General features: G+C 49.5%; 1 protein-coding gene across 5 annotated transcripts in view; it reads left to right on the forward strand.

Moving 5' to 3' along the window:
* The window catches only part of LOC135505300 (kelch domain-containing protein 3-like), a 115,211-nt gene that overhangs the window by 7,108 nt on the left and 90,840 nt on the right, over positions 1 to 17,263 (forward strand). For 3 of the 5 annotated variants that reach the window (XR_010450242.1, XM_064924554.1, XM_064924555.1), the window contains exons 2-3: positions 9,057 to 9,119; positions 13,280 to 13,556. Coding sequence is in view for 4 of the 5 variants with exons in the window: in XM_064924554.1 (XP_064780626.1) it covers positions 13,403 to 13,556 (154 nt within the window). In the remaining variant the exon portion in view is untranslated. The remainder of the gene's footprint in view (positions 1 to 9,056; positions 9,120 to 13,279; positions 13,557 to 17,263) is intronic. The other 2 variants (XM_064924556.1, XM_064924557.1) reach the window with 1 other exon arrangement.

The following is a 17,263-nucleotide window of genomic DNA, read 5'->3' on the forward strand; positions in this document are numbered from 1 at the left end:
TACCATCAGTACTATTGGCAACATGCAATCATTGGGAAAATAAACTTGATCTAGGATTAAGACTATCCTACCAAAGGGATATTAAACTAATATCTTATGTGTCACCGAGTCGTGGCTGAACGACGACATGGATAATATAGAGCTGGCTGGCTTCTCCGTGCATCGGCACGACAGAGCAGCTACGTCTGGTAAGACGAGGGAGGGAGGGGTGTGTGTGTCTATTTGTCAATAACAGCTGGTGCGCGATGTATAATATTAAAGAAGTCTCAAAGTAGTGCCCGCCAGTAGACCAGACTATCTACCAAGAGGAGTTCTCATCTATATTATTCGTAGCTGTCTATTTACCACCACAAACCGATGCTGGCGCTAAGACTCCACTCAATGAGCTGTGTAAGGTCATAACCAAACAAGAACATGCTCATCCAGAAGTGGTGCTCCTAGTGGCCGGGGACTTTAATGCAGGGAAACTTAAATCTGTTTTACCTCATTTCTACCAGCATGTCACATTGACTCTGTACCCCCTGTTTATAGCCTCGTTATTTCATTGTATTACTTTTTATTTTATTTCCTACTTTATTTAGCAAATATTTTCTTAACTCTATTCCTTGAACTGCATTGTTGGTTAAGGGCTTGTAAGTAAGCATTTCATGGTAAGGTCAACAGCTGTTGTATTCAGCATTTCATGGTAAGGTCAACAGCTGTTGTATTCAGCATTTCATGATGATAAGGTCAACAGCTGTTGTATTCAGCATTTCATGATGATAAGGTCAACAGCTGTTGTATTCAGCATTTCATGATGATAAGGTCAACACCTGTTGTATTCAGCATTTCATGATGATAAGGTCAACAGCTGTTGTATTCAGCATTTCATGATGATAAGGTCAACACCTGTTGTATTCAGCATTTCATGATGATAAGGTCAACACCTGTTCTATTCGGCGCATATGGCAAATACTATTTGATTTGACTTAAGGTCATTAACCATGATGTTGAAACTGAGTAGACTGCAAACATTCCACTGGCAGCATTTTCCCCCCAGATGGTTTTAAAAGGTCATATTGTCTGGAGTGAATACCTTTCCAGGCCAGACCGAGGCTGAAGCCTTTTCAAACTCAGAGTTGACCTTTTACTTCTTATGACAAATGGACTCAGTTTTGCATGATAGTCCCATGTCTACAGAGTAGGAAAGTGGCAGTTAAATTGGTCTCCCTCCCCTCTGCCAGTCAGTTGTGTTGTTGCTTCTGTCTACTTTCTGATGTATCGGTGTGCTGTTAACTGACTAGCTTTGAGATGGATTGTGGGGACCCAGAGGTTGCCCTGGCTCTCTCACCCAGAAACACACACACACGTCTTGACTTCTTGGCATAAGGAAACACACACTCACACATACTTCTTGACCAGGCTCTATCTGAACTACAGTCTGCCTTCATTGTATTACATCAAAACTTTATTAACCTGAAATTAGTATTGATTGCAGGTAAAACTAAGTATATGATGTTCTCTAGAGCGCATAAAAATAAGTCTGATAATTTAATCATTTAATTTTAGTTGATTGTGTCCACATTGATCGTGTCCTTGCTTACAAATACCTCGGCATCTGGATGGATGAAAAGCTGTCTTTTATAAATCATATTGTTCACTTAAACTGCATCCAACGACTTTAATGAAGTGTCAGCTGCGTTCATACAGATGTCGCCATAGTCCATGACCGGTAGGACTGTCAACTGAATAATCTGCTTTCTACTATTTAGCGAGAGGCAGGACCTTATAGAAGCTGCCATTTTTATTCTCAGGTTCTTGACTAATCAGGTCAAATTTTATTTGTCACATGCACTGAATACAACAGGTACACCTTAGAGTGAAATGCTTAAGGGCTCGTAAGTAAGCATTTCACTAATACCTGTTGTATTCGGCACATGCGACAAATAAAATTTCATTTGATTAGTCAAGAAGCTGAGAAGAAAAATGGGCTGCTTCTATAAGGTCCTGCCAATAGTGCTCATCAACACGTTCTCTACCAGACAGTTGGTTGGTCCTCTTGGATGTCATCACTGCGTTCTCTATCAGACAGTTGGTTGGGCCTCTTGGATGTCATCACTGCGTTCTCTATCAGACAGTAGGTTGGCCCTCTTTGATGTCATCACTGCGTTCTCTATCAGACAGTAGGTTGGCCCTCTTTGATGTCATCACTGCGTTCTCTATCAGACAGTTGGTTGGTCCTCTTGGATGTCATCACTGCGTTCTCTATCAGACAGTAGGTTGGTCCTCTTGGATGTCATCACCATGTTCTCTACCAGACAGTTGGTTGGCCCTCTTTGATGTCATCACTGCGTTCTCTATCAGACCGTTAGTTGGCCCTCTTGGATGTCATCACTGCGTTCTCTATCAGACAATTGGTTGGCCCTCTTGGATGTCACGTAAGTTGATGCATTGCTATGTTTTCATTTTATGAAGTCCTTTACAAAAAGTCCCATTGTACCGAACATCATTACCAGGGGTGAAACTTTCACAAAGCGTCAAAGGTGTGCTTAAGGACTATCAGGACGCCTCTGAGTGGTCTGGTAGGCTGTGGCCACGCCTCTGAGTGGTCTGGTAGGCTGTGGCCACGTCTCTGAGTGGTCTGGTAGGCTGTGGCCACGTCTCTGAGTGGTCTGGTAGGCTGTGGCCACGTCTCTGAGCGGTCTGGTAGGCTGTGGCCACGTCTCTGAGTGGTCTGGTAGGCTGTGGCCACGTCTCTGAGCGATCTGGTAGGCTGTGGCCACGTCTCTGAGCGATCTGGTAGGCTGTGGCCACGCCTCTGAGCGGTCTGGTAGGCTGTGGCCATGCCTCTGAGCGATCTGGTAGGCTGTGGCCACATCTCTGAACGATCAGGTAGGCTGTGGCCACGTCTCTGAGCGGTCTGGTAGGCTGTGGCCACGTCTCTGAGCGGTCTGGTAGGCTGTGGCCACGTCTCTGAGTGGTCTGGTAGGCTGTGGCCACGTCTCTGAACAATCAGGTAGGCTGTGGCCACGTCTCTGAACAATCAGGTAGGCTGTGGCCACGTCTCTGAGTGGTCTGGTAGGCTGTGGCCACGTCTCTGAGTGGTCTGGTAGGCTGTGGCCACGTCTCTGAACAATCAGGTAGGCTGTGGCCACGTCTGAGTGGTCTGGTAGGCTGTGGCCACGCCTCTGAGCGGTCTGGTAGGCTGTGGCCACGCCTCTGAGCGGTCTGGTAGGCTGTGGCCACGTCTCTGAGCGGTCTGGTAGGCTGTGGCCACGTCTCTGAGTGGTCTGGTAGGCTGTGGCCACGTCTCTGAGCGATCTGGTAGGCTGTGGCCACGCCTCTGAGTGGTCTGGTAGGCTGTGGCCACGCCTCTGAGTGGTCTGGTAGGCTGTGGCCACGTCTCTGAGTGGTCTGGTAGGCTGTGGCCACGTCTCTGAGCGGTCTGGTAGGCTGTGGCCACGCCTCTGAGCGGTCTGGTAGGCTGTGGCCATGCCTCTGAGCGGTCTGGTAGGCTGTGGCCACGTCTCTGAGCGATCTGGTAGGCTGTGGCCACATCTCTGAACGATCAGGTAGGCTGTGGCCACGTCTCTGAACAATCAGGTAGGCTGTGGCCACGTCTGAGTGGTCTGGTAGGCTGTGGCCACGCCTCTGAGCGGTCTGGTAGGCTGTGGCCACGTCTCTGAGTGGTCTGGTAGGCTGTGGCCACGTCTGAGTGGTCTGGTAGGCTGTGGCCACGCCTCTGAGCGGTCTGGTAGGCTGTGGCCATGCCTCTGAGCGGTCTGGTAGGCTGTGGCCACGTCTCTGAACGATCAGGTAGGCTGTGGCCACGCCTCTGAGTGGTCTGGTAGGCTGTGGCCACGTCTCTGAGTGGTCTGGTAGGCTGTGGCCACGTCTCTGAGTGGTCTGGTAGGCTGTGGCCACGTCTCTGAGTGGTCTGGTAGGCTGTGGCCACGCCTCTGAGTGGTCTGGTAGGCTGTGGCCACGTCTCTGAGCGGTCTGGTAGGCTGTGGCCACGTCTCTGAGTGGTCTGGTAGGCTGTGGCCACGTCTCTGAGTGGTCAGGTAGGCTGTGGCCACGTCTCTGAGTGGTCAGGTAGGCTGTGGCCACGTCTCTGAGTGGTCAGGTAGGCTGTGGCCACGTCTCTGAGTGGTCTGGTAGGCTGTGGCCACGTCTCTGAGTGGTCAGGTAGGCTGTGGCCACGTCTCTGAACAATCAGGTAGGCTGTGGCCACGTCTCTGAGCGGTCTGGTAGGCTGTGGCCACGTCTCTGAGCGGTCTGGTAGGCTGTGGCCACGTCTCTGAGTGGTCAGGTAGGCTGTGGCCACGTCTCTGAACAATCAGGTAGGCTGTGGCCACGTCTCTGAGTGGTCTGGTAGGCTGTGGCCACGTCTCTGAACAATCAGGTAGGCTGTGGCCACGTCTCTGAGTGGTCAGGTAGGCTGTGGCCACGTCTCTGAACAATCAGGTAGGCTGTGGCCACGTCTCTGAGTGGTCTGGTAGGCTGTGGCCACGTCTCTGAACAATCAGGTAGGCTGTGGCCACGTCTCTGAGCGGTCTGGTAGGCTGTGGCCACGTCTCTGAGTGGTCTGGTAGGCTGTGGCCACGTCTCTGAACAATCAGGTAGGCTGTGGCCACGTCTCTGAACAATCAGGTAGGCTGTGGCCACGTCTCTGAACAATCAGGTAGGCTGTGGCCACGTCTCTGAACAATCAGGTAGGCTGTGGCCACGTCTCTGAGTGGTTTGGTAGGCTGTGGCCACGTCTCTGAACAATCAGGTAGGCTGTGGCCACGTCTCTGAGTGGTTTGGTAGGCTGTGGCCACGTCTCTGAGCGGTCTGGTAGGCTGTGGCCACGTCTCTGAGTGGTCTGGTAGGCTGTGGCCACGTCTCTGAACGATCAGGTAGGCTGTGGCCACGTCTCTGAGTGGTCTGGTAGGCTGTGGCCACGTCTCTGAGTGGTCTGGTAGGCTGTGGCCACGTCTCCGAACAATCAGGTAGGCTGTGGCCACGTCTCTGAGTGGTCTGGTAGGCTGTGGCCACGTCTCCGAACAATCAGGTAGGCTGTGGCCACGTCTCTGAGTGGTCTGGTAGGCTGTGGCCACATCTCTGAGTGGTCAGGTAGGCTGTGGCCACGTCTCTGAGTGGTCAGGTAGGCTGTGGCCACGTCTCTGAGTGGTCTGGTAGGCTGTGGCCACGTCTCTGAGTGGTCAGGTAGGCTGTGGCCACGTCTCTGAACAATCAGGTAGGCTGTGGCCACGTCTCTGAACAATCAGGTAGGCTGTGGCCACGTCTCTGAGTGGTCTGGTAGGCTGTGGCCACGTCTCTGAACAATCAGGTAGGCTGTGGCCACGTCTCTGAGTGGTCTGGTAGGCTGTGGCCACGTCTCTGAACAATCAGGTAGGCTGTGGCCATGTCTCTGAGCGGTCTGGTAGGCTGTGGCCACGTCTCTGAGTGGTTTGGTAGGCTGTGGCCACGTCTCTGAGTGGTCTGGTAGGCTGTGGCCACGTCTCTGAGTGGTCTGGTAGGCTGTGGCCACGTCTCTGAGTGGTCAGGTAGGCTGTGGCCACGTCTCTGAGTGGTCTGCTAGGCTGTGGCCACGTCTCTGAGTGGTCTGGTAGGCTGTGGCCACGTCTCTGAGCGGTCTGGTAGGCTGTGGCCACGTCTCTGAGTGGTCTGGTAGGCTGTGGCCACGTCTCTGAGTGGTCTGGTAGGCTGTGGCCACGTCTCCGAACAATCAGGTAGGCTGTGGCCACGTCTCTGAGTGGTCTGGTAGGCTGTGGCCACGTCTCTGAGCGATCTGGTAGGCTGTGGCCACGTCTCTGAGTGGTCTGGTAGGCTGTGGCCACGTCTCTGAACAATCAGGTAGGCTGTGGCCACGTCTCTGAGTGGTCTGGTAGGCTGTGGCCACGTCTCCGAACAATCAGGTAGGCTGTGGCCACGTCTCTGAGTGGTCTGGTAGGCTGTGGCCACGTCTCTGAGCGATCTGGTAGGCTGTGGCCACGCCTCTGAGTGGTCTGGTAGGCTGTGGCCACGTCTCTGAGTGGTCTGGTAGGCTGTGGCCACGTCTCCGAACAATCAGGTAGGCTGTGGCCACGTCTCTGAGTGGTCTGGTAGGCTGTGGCCACGTCTCCGAACAATCAGGTAGGCTGTGGCCACGTCTCTGAGTGGTCTGGTAGGCTGTGGCCACGTCTCTGAGTGGTCTGGTAGGCTGTGGCCACGTCTCTGAGTGGTCAGGTAGGCTGTGGCCACGTCTCTGAGTGGTCTGCTAGGCTGTGGCCACGTCTCTGAGTGGTCTGGTAGGCTTTGGCCACGTCTCTGAGTGGTCAGGTAGGCTGTGGCCACGTCTCTGAGTGGTCTGGTAGGCTGTGGCCACGTCTCTGAGTGGTCAGGTAGGCTGTGGCCACGTCTCTGAACAATCAGGTAGGCTGTGGCCACGTCTCTGAGCGGTCAGGTAGACTGTGGCCACGTCTCTGAGTGGTCAGGTAGGCTGTGGCCACGTCTCTGAGCGGTCAGGTAGACTGTGGCCACGTCTCTGAGTGGTCAGGTAGGCTGTGGCCACGTCTCTGAACAATCAGGTAGGCTGTGGCCACGTCTCTGAGTGGTCTGGTAGGCTGTGGCCACGTCTCTGAGTGGTCAGGTAGGCTGTGGCCACGTCTCTGAGTGGTCTGGTAGGCTGTGGCCACGTCTCTGAGTGGTCTGGTAGGCTGTGGCCACGTCTCTGAGTGGTCTGGTAGGCTGTGGCCACGCCTCTGAGTGGTCTGGTAGGCTGTGGCCACGTCTCTGAGTGGTCTGGTAGGCTGTGGCCACGTCTCTGAGTGGTCTGGTAGGCTGTGGCCACGTCTCTGAGTGGTCTGGTAGGCTGTGGCCACGTCTCTGAGTGGTCTGGTAGGCTGTGGCCACGCCTCTGAGCGGTCTGGTAGGCTGTGGCCACGTCTCTGAGTGGTCAGGTAGGCTGTGGCCACGTCTCTGAACAATCAGGTAGGCTGTGGCCACGTCTCTGAGCGGTCTGGTAGACTGTGGCCACGTCTCTGAGTGGTCTGGTAGGCTGTGGCCACGTCTCTGAGTGGTCTGGTAGGCTGTGGCCACGCCTCTGAGTGGTCTGGTAGGCTGTGGCCACGTCTCTGAGCGGTCAGGTAGGCTGTGGCCATGTCTCTGAGTGGTCTGGTAGGCTGTGGCCACGTCTCTGAGTGGTCTGGTAGACTGTGGCCACGTCTCTGAGTGGTCTGGTAGGCTGTGGCCACGTCTCTGAGTGGTCTGGTAGTCTGTGGCCACGTCTCTGAACAATCAGGTAGGCTGTGGCCACGTCTCTGAACAATCAGGTAGGCTGGGCAGTTTTCAAAGGCTAGATTTAGGACCACGCCACACCACAGAGCGGGATGACAGGCTGTGTGAAGGCAAAAGTTCTGGAAGGCTGGCTGGATCAGGACGGGAGAGTTGATCATAGTTCAGAGTTTTAAAATACAACAGAGCAGTTGACTGATGAAGCTGGCACGGTGACTGATGTAGCTGGCACGGTGACTGATGTAGCTGGCACGGTGACTGATGTAGCTGGCACGGTGACTGATGTAGCTGGCACGGTGACTGATGTAGCTGTCACGGTGACTGATGAAGCTGGCACGGTGACTGATGAAGCTGGCACGGTGACTGATGAAGCTGGCACGGTGACTGATGAAGCTGGCACGGTGACTGATGAAGCTGGCACGGTGACTGATGAAGCTGGCACGGTGACTGATGAAGCTGGCACGGTGACTGATGAAGCTGGCACGGTGACTGATGAAGCTGGCACTGTGACTGATGAAGCTGGCACGGTGACTGATGAAGCTGGCACGGTGACTGATGAAGCTGGCACGGTGACTGATGAAGCTGGCACTGTGACTGATGAAGCTGGCACTGTGACTGATGAAGCTGGCACGGTGACTGATGAAGCTGGCACGGTGACTGATGAAGCTGGCATGGTGACTTCTTGGTTTCAGGGGCCAGTATTTTCACGTCCGGATGAAATGCATGCCCAAATTCAACTGCCTGCTACTCCTCCTCAGAAGATAAGATCTGCAAATTATTAGTACATTTGGATAGAAAACACTCTAAAACGGTTTGAATCATGTCTGTGAGTATAACAGAACTTATTTAGCTGGCGAAACCCAGAGGACAAACCTTTACATTTTTTTTTGAGGTCACTCTCTTTTCAATGCGATTTCATTGGGAATCCAGATTTCTAAGGGACCTTCTTGCAGTTATATTTATTTAAAAATAGTCTGTATGATACATTTCTCATTACTGAAACAGAAGTTCTCTCTACCGCAACTGTCCTTAAATTGTAGCGGTAAATGAGAATACTTAGCATGTTTTGCTAACAATAGAGAAGACATGATGACTAAGCAAATTTTTATTCAATGTACATAATTGGGCATTATGAGTATATTTTCATAGAACATTTTAAATCAAACTTTTTTCTAATTGTGGAAAACTACCTGTATCTGTAATGATAATCAATACTGTCGTGTATGCAGTCTGACAAGAGAATGTTTAACTTTTTAACTGGAGAAATATAAATATATCTGCTTACCTGGTAGCCATCTTGAAGGTAGTGGCAGATGTGATGCTTCATTCAAAATCAAACTTTATTTAAAATTCTGTGTGTGTGTGTGTGAACAGTCCTTCAAAAATGTTGTGGAGGTGAGAACGTCAGTCAGGGATACTTCGATTTTCCACTATCTTTTCATTATTATTATTATACATAAATATTCAGTTATTCATTTCTGTCATTTGAAAACATCTAGTAGATCATCCATTAATTTTTAAAAGAATATTTTCATTGAAATTACTCTTTGCGCAAGGTAGAGAACACAATCTTTATTATGATATTTTGTTATATTACTAACTTCCATGTTTTACATTTAAAATCATTACTTGGTATTTGAATGGTTTCACGAGAATGACCCGGGTAGACCTACAGTAGCTACAGTCTGGGATTTGGCAATGATGGTCATTTCAATTATTCAACCATTGATTCTGTTCTTGGATAATATATTGTATAAATATACACCAAGGTCATTCTTTGCCATGCTTCATTTTAGGAGTATCAGAGAGTGACAGGGGTTTCAGCAGGATCAGGCAGCCAGGGAAGACCAGTCTGACAGGTGAGGTGAATTTTTACAAATAGAACACTTTATTCTCTGTGCATTAAACACTGGACAAGCTAGATGCTATTCTGACAAACCTCAAAAGTTGATTTGCAAACTGTATCAAGGGTTGATACAGGCTTTTCCCGATGACACCACATGTCGAACAAAAATGTGAGGTAGACCAGGTAGAAGCTGATGATGAGTAGATGCAGATGTTTGAATCCCCAGTCATGTTCATATCTCAGACATAAATGAATACAGTTTATGACCATCCTATAGAATGTGCAATATGCTGGGTTTCGATGATGGCGCAGACAGACATGGCAGTATTTAAAAAATATTTGTGTTATTTCTTACATTATTAGCCAAGAACGTTTTTTGTGTTACATACAGCCGGAAATAACTTTTGGATATCAGCGTGGTGGTAACTCTTCAGCATTGCGAATATGACTTTCCCGAATTGGATCCTTTGTTCGTACCCTCCAGGGCAACTGAACTGATCCCAGAGGCTGCTCCAAGACGCCGCCGGCGGAGAAGCGGTATTCGAGGTGGATTTCTATTACTCGCTAATGTTCAGTCTCTGGACAATAAAGTAGACACGCTCAGGATGAGGATCACCTTCCAGAGAAACATCAGTGATTGTAACATACTCTGTTTCACGGGAACATGGCTCTCTCGGGATATACTGTCCCCATCCATACAGCCAGCTGGGTTCTCAGTACATTGCGCAGACAGTAATTAAGAACTCTCTGGGAAGAAGAAAGGCGGTAGTGTATGTTTCATGATTAACTACTGTGATTGTGACATACAGAAACTCAAGTCCTTTTATTCACCCGACCTAGAATACCTCACAATCAAATGCCGACTTTATTACCTCCCAAGAGGTACCTCCCAAGAGGTACCTCCCAAGAGGTAGTCACAGCCATGTATATTCCCACGATGGCCCTTAAGGAACTGAGGCCGCATTTATTGTTGCTGAGGATTTTAACAAAGCAAATTTGAGGAAAACTCTACCGAAGTTCTATCAACACATTGACTGTAGTACTCGCGCTTGAAAAACACTCAACCACTGCTACTCTCCCTTCCGGGATGCCTACAAGGCCCTCCCCCGCCCTCCTTTCGGCAAATCGGGTTACAACTCTATTTTTGTCCTCCCTTCCAATAGGCAGAAGCTCAAACAGAAAGTACCCGTGCTTACAGGTTAATCAACGCTGGTGTGACCAATCGGAATCCACGCTTCAAAATTGTTTTGATCAAACGGACTGGGATATGTTCCGGTAGCCTCTGAGAATAACATTGACTTATACACGGACACAGTGACTGAGTTCATCAGGAAGTGTATAGGGATGTTATTCCCACTGTGACTATTAAAACCTACCCAAAACAGAAACCGTGGATAGATGGCAGCATTCGAGCAAAACTGAAAACGTGAACCACCACATTTAACCATGGCAAAGTAACTGGGAATATGGTTGAATACAAGTCAGTGTAGTTATTCTCTCCGAAAAGGCAATCAAACAGGCAAAATGTCAGTACAGAGACAGTGGAGTGGAAATTCAGCAACTCAGACACGAGATGTATATGGTAGGGATTACAGACGTTCTACAGACAATCACGGATTACAAAGGAAAAACCAGCCATGTTGCAGACACTGAAGTCTTGCTCCGGGACAAGCTAAAAACCTCAAATTGGGTGAATGAGGTGAACACAGTGCCTCCAAAGCGGCCAGACTCCCAAGAACTGTGGGCTCTCGTTCTCCGTGGCCGACGTGAGTAAGACATTTTAAGCATGTTAACCCTCGCAGGGCCACCGGCCCAAACGACATCCCTAGCCGCATCCTCAGAGCATGTGGAGACCAGCTGGCTGGAGTGTTTACGGACATATTCAATATCTCCCTGTCCCAGTCTGCTGTCCCCACATGCTTCAAATTGTCCACCATTGTTCCTGTACCCAAGAAAGCAAAGGTAACTGATACCCTCCTAGCAGAGGCCCAACCAGTGACCACCTCCTATAATACCCTCCTATCAGAGGCCCAACCAGTGACCACCTAGCAGGGATAATACAGGGGCCTGAGGAGCTGTCAACAGCCGAACAGAAATGAACCCAGAGGGCTGTCTTCATACCTCCTTCTCAGTCATCTTAATTTCTACGCAGAGTTAATGATTTTTCAACATACTCACACCTACAATGGTGCTTTACTTGCAATGACTGTGATGTGGTTTTTGACCTTGCTTAGTTGAATGCATTTGACTAAGTCGTTCTGGATAAGACTGTGATGGTGTAGGAATGCTGTAACATCTAACCTCTCTGTCTGGGTAGGTAGTGTCTGTCTGAATGACTGGAACATCTAACCTCTCTGTCGGTGTAGGTAGTGTCTGTCTGAATGACTGGAACATCTAACCTCTCTGTCTGGGTCGGTAGTGTCCGTCTGAATGACTGGAACATCTAACCTCTCTGTCTGGGTATTTAGTGTCTGTCTGAATGACTGGAACATCTAACCTCTCTGTCTGGGTAGGTAGTGTCCGTCTGAATGACTGGAACATCTAACCTCTCTGTCTGGGTAGGTAGTGTCTGTCTGAATGACTGGAACATCTAACCTCTCTGTCTGGGTCGGTAGTGTCCGTCTGAATGACTGGAACATCTAACCTCTCTGTCTGGGTATTTAGTGTCTGTCTGAATGACTGGAACATCTAACCTCTCTGTCTGGGTAGGTAATGTCTGTCTGAATGACTGTGATACTTCTCCTCTGTCTGGGTAGGTAGTGTCTGTCTGAATGGCTGTAACATCTGACCTCTCTGTCTGGGTAGGTAGTGTCTGTCTGAATGACTGGAACACTTCTCCTCTGTCTGGGTATTTAGTGTCTGTCTGAATGACTGGAACATCTAACCTCTCTGTCTGGGTCGGTAGTGTCTGTCTGAATGACTGGAACATCTAACCTCTCTGTCTGGGTCGGTAGTGTCTGTCTGAATGACTGGAACACTTCTCCTCTGTCTGGGTATTTAGTGTCTGTCTGAATGACTGGAACATCTAACCTCTCTGTCTGGGTCGGTAGTGTCTGTCTGAATGACTGGAACATCTAACCTCTCTGTCTGGGTCGGTAGTGTCTGTCTGAATGACTGGAACATCTAACCTCTCTGTCTGGGTCGGTAGTGTCTGTCTGAATGGCTGTAACATCTAACCTCTCTGTCTGGGTAGGTAGTGTCTGTCTGAATGACTGGAACATCTAACCTCTCTGTCTGGGTAGGTAGTGTCTGTCTGAATGACTGGAACATCTAACCTCTCTGTCTGGGTAGGTAGTGTCTGTCTGAATGACTGGAACATCTAACCTCTCTGTCTGGGTCGGTAGTGTCCGTCTGAATGGCTGTAACATCTAACCTCTCTGTCTGGGTAGGTAGTGTCTGTCTGAATGACTGGAACACTTCTCCTCTGTCTGGGTAGGTAGTGTCTGTCTGAATGACTGTAACACTTCTCCTCTGTCTGGGTAGGTAGTGTCTGTCTGAATGGCTGTAACATCTAACCTCTCTGTCTGGGTAGGTAGTGTCTGTCTGAATGACTGTAACACTTCTCCTCTGTCTGGGTATTTAGTGTCTGTCTGAATGACTGGAACATCTAACCTCTCTGTCTGGGTAGGTAGTGTCTGTCTGAATGGCTGTAACATCTAACCTCTCTGTCTGGGTAGGTAGTGTCTGTCTGAATGACTGTAACACTTCTCCTCTGTCTGGGTATTTAGTGTCTGTCTGAATGACTGGAACATCTAACCTCTCTGTCTGGGTATTTAGTGTCTGTCTGAATGGCTGTAACATCTAACCTCTCTGTCTGGGTAGGTAGTGTCTGTCTGAATGGCTGTAACATCTAACCTCTCTGTCGGTGTAGGTAGTGTCTGTCTGAATGACTGGAACATCTAACCTCTCTGTCTGGGTAGGTAGTGTCTGTCTGAATGACTAACACTTCTCCTCTGTCTGGGTAGGTAGTGTCTGTCTGAATGGCTGTAACACTTCTCCTCTCTCTGTCTGGGTAGGTAGTGTCTGTCTGAATGGCTGTAACACCTCTCTCCTCTCTCTGTCTGGGTAGGTAGTGTCTGTCTGAATGGCTGTAACACTTCTCCTCTCTCTGTCTGGGTAGGTAGTGTCTGTCTGAATGGCTGTAACACCTCTCTCCTCTCTCTGTCTGGGTAGGTAGTGTCTGAGGGTGGATGAGGTGGCAGCAGAACACAGGGTGATGGTGTAGCACCGGGTGACGGGCTGCCAGGGTGAGGAGGACAGGTGCGGTGCTAGCTGAGTGGAGGAGCGTGGTGCGGGATGTGGCGCTGGACGACCCACCTGGACGGAGGACCGCGGAGGGTGAACCATGCTGCCGTCTCCATGGGACACAAGGTGTACTCTTTCGGAGGGTACTGCTCTGGAGACGACTATGAGACGCTGAGACAGATAGATGTACATGTCTTCAACACAGGTAGGTTATTGTTATAGACCAAACAGAGCTGGATTATTAATGATATGACTGTCTAGGCTTAGGTTCCGTCAGTTCTAAGTATGTCCCATGCATGCTCGTCTTTCCCTAAATTTCCTCCGGTTTTCTCAACTTCAAATGGCCAATCCTTTGATATTGAAATCTAACCACTTTTATCTTAAGATCTATTATTTTGCCCTCTGATGTCATGGTGACATCAGGATCTGTCGGTCATTATGAAGTAGTGTAGTTCTTCAGATGAGTGTGGAAGAAAGGAAGTCAATCTGGAAGAGCAGGACATGGGGAATAGGGTCAGTAGGTATAGAAGGACAGGACATTGGGAATGGGGTCAGTAGGTATTTTATTTTATTTTTTTATTTTTATTTCACCTTTATTTAACCAGGCAGGCTAGTTGAGAACAAGTTCTTATTTGCAACTGCGACCTGGCCAAGATAAAGCATAGCAGTGTGAACAGACAACACAGAGTTACACATGGAGTAAACAATTAACAAGTCAATAACACAGTAGGAAAAAAAAGGGGGGGGATTCTATATACATTGTGTGCAAAAGGCATGAGGAGGTAGGCGAATAATTACAATTCTGCAGATTAACACTGGAGTGATAAATGATCAGATGGTCATGTACAGGTAGAGATACTGGTGTGCAAAAGAGCAGAAAAGTAAATAAATAAAAACAGTATGGGGATGAGGTAGGTGAAAAAGGGTGGGCTATTTACCAATAGACTATGTACAGCTGCAGCGATCGGTTAGCTGCTCAGATAGCACATGTTTGAAGTTGGTGAGGGAGATAAAAGTCTCCAACTTCAGGGATTTTGCAATTCGTTCCAGTCACAGGCAGCAGAGTACTGGAACGAAAGGCGGCCAAATGAGGTGTTGGCTTTAGGGATGATCAGTGAGATACACCTGCTGGAGCGCGTGCTACGGATGGGTGTTGCCATCGTGACCAGTAAACTGAGATAAGGCGGAGCTTTACCTAGCATGGACTTGTAGATGACCTGGAGCCAGTGGGTCTGGCGACGAATATGTAGCGAGGGCCAGCCGACTAGAGCATACAAGTCGCAGTGGTGGGTGGTATAAGGTGCTTTAGTTACAAAACGGATGGCACTGTGATAAACTGCATCCAGTTTGCTGAGTAGAGTGTTGGAAGCAATTTTGTAGATGACATCGCCGAAGTCGAGGATCGGTAGGATAGTCAGTTTTACTAGGGTAAGTTTGGCGGCGTGAGTGAAGGAGGCTTTGTTGCGGAATAGAAAGCCGACTCTTGATTTGATTTTCGATTGGAGATGTTTGATATGAGTCTGGAAGGAGAGTTTACAGTCTAGCCAGACACCTAGGTACTTATAGATGTCCACATATTCAAGGTCGGAACCATCCAGGGTGGTGATGCTCGTCGGGCATGCGGGTGCAGACAGCGATCGGTTGAAAAGCATGCATTTGGTTTTACTAGCGTTTAAGAGCAGTTGGAGGCCACGGAAGGAGTGTTGTATGGCATTGAAGCTCGTTTGGAGGTTAGATAGCACAGTGTCCAAGGACGAGCCGGAAGTATATAGAATCGTGTCGTCTGCGTAGAGGTGGATCAGGGAATCGCCCGCAGCAAGAGCAACATCATTGATATATACAGAGAAAAGAGTCGGCCCGAGAATTGAACCCTGTGGCACCCCCACAGAGACTGCCAGAGGACCGAACAGCATGCCCTCCGATTTGACACACTGAACTCTGTCTGCAAAGTAATTGGTGAACCAGGCAAGGCAGTCATCCGAAAAACCGAGGCTACTGAGTCTGCCAATAAGAATATGGTGATTGACAGAGTCGAAAGCCTTGGCAAGTTCGATGAAGACGGCTGCACAGTACTGTCTTTTGTCGATGGCGGTTATGATATCGTTTAGTACCTTGAGTGTGGCTGAGGTGCACCCGTGACCGGCTCGGAAACCAGATTGCACAGCGGAGAAGGTACGGTGGGATTCGAGATGGTCAGTGACCTGTTTGTTGACTTGGCTTTCGAAGACCTTAGATAGGCAGGGCAGGATGGATATAGGTCTGTAACAGTTTGGGTCCAGGGTGTCTCCCCCTTTGAAGAAGGGGATGACTGTGGCAGCTTTCCAATCCTTGGGGATCTCAGACGATATGAAAGAGAGGTTGAACAGGCTGGTAATAGGGGTTGCGACAATGGCGGCGGATAGTTTCAGAAATAGAGGGTCCAGATTGTCAAGCCCAGCTGATTTGTACGGGTCCAGGTTTTGCAGCTCTTTCAGAACATCTGCTATCTGGATTTGGGTAAAGGAGAACCTGGAAGGGCTTGGGCGAGGAGCTGCGGGGGGGCGGAGCTGTTGGCAGAGGTTGGAGTAGCCAGGCGGAAGGCATGGCCAGCCGTTGAGAAATGCTTGTTGAAGTTTTCGATAATCATGGATTTATCGGTGGTGACCGTGTTACCTAGCCTCAGTGCAGTGGGCAGCTGGGAGGAGGTGCTCTTGTTCTCCAAGGACTTCACAGTATCCCAGAACTTTTTGGAGTTGGAGCTACAGGATGCAAACTTCTGCCTGAAGAAGCTGGCCTTAGCTTTCCTGACTGACTGCGTGTATTGGTTCCTGACTTCCCTGAACAGTTGCATATCGTGGGGACTATTCGATGCTATTGCAGTCCGCCACGGGATGTTTTTGTGCTGGTCGAGGGCAGTCAGGTCTGGAGTGAACCAAGGGCTGTGTCTGTTCTTAGTTCTGCATTTTTTGAACGGAGCATGCTTATCTAAAATGGTGAGGAAGTTACTTTTAAAGAATGACCAGGCATCCTCAACTGACGGGATGAGGTCAATGTCCTTCCAGGATACCCGGGCCAGGTCGATTAGAAAGGCCTGCTCACAGAAGTGTTTTAGGGAGCGTTTGACAGTGATGAGGGGTGGTCGTTTGACTGCGGCTCCGTAGCGGATACAGGCAATGAGGCAGTGATCGCTGAGATCCTGGTTGAAGACAGCGGAGGTGTATTTGGAGGGCCAGTTGGTCAGGATGACTTCTATGAGGGTGCCCTTGTTTACAGAGTTAGGGTTGTACCTGGTGGGTTCCTTGATGATTTGTGTGAGATTGAGGGCATCTAGCTTAGATTGTAGGACTGCCGGGGTGTTAAGCATATCCCAGTTTTGTTCACCTAACAGAACAAACTCTGAAGCTAGATGGGGGGCGATCAATTCACAAATGGTGTCCAGGGCACAGCTGGGAGCTGAGGGGGGTCGGTAGCAGGCGGCAACAGTGAGAGACTTATTTCTGGAGAGAGTAATTTTCAAAATTAGTAGTTCGAACTGTTTGGGTATGGACCTGGAAAGTATGACATTACTTTGCAGGCTATCTCTGCAGTAGACTGCAACTCCTCCCCCTTTGGCAGTTCTATCTTGACGGAAGATGTTATAGTTGGGTATGGAAATCTCGGAATTTTTGGTGGCCTTCCTGAGCCAGGACTCAGACACGGCAAGGACATCAGGGTTAGCAGAGTGTGCTAAAGCAGTGAGTAAAACAAACTTAGGGAGGAGGCTTCTGATGTTGACATGCATGAAACCGAGGCTTTTTCGATCAAAGAAGTCAACAACTGAGGGTGCCTGGGGACATGCAGGGCCTGGGTTTACCTCCACATCACCCGCGGAACAGAGAAGTAGTATGAGGGTGCGGCTAAAGGCTATCAAAACTGGTCGACTAGAGCATTGGG

This window comes from Oncorhynchus masou, chromosome 18, assembly GCF_036934945.1.
Source record: "Oncorhynchus masou masou isolate Uvic2021 chromosome 18, UVic_Omas_1.1, whole genome shotgun sequence".
Taxonomy (NCBI): domain Eukaryota; kingdom Metazoa; phylum Chordata; class Actinopteri; order Salmoniformes; family Salmonidae; genus Oncorhynchus; species Oncorhynchus masou.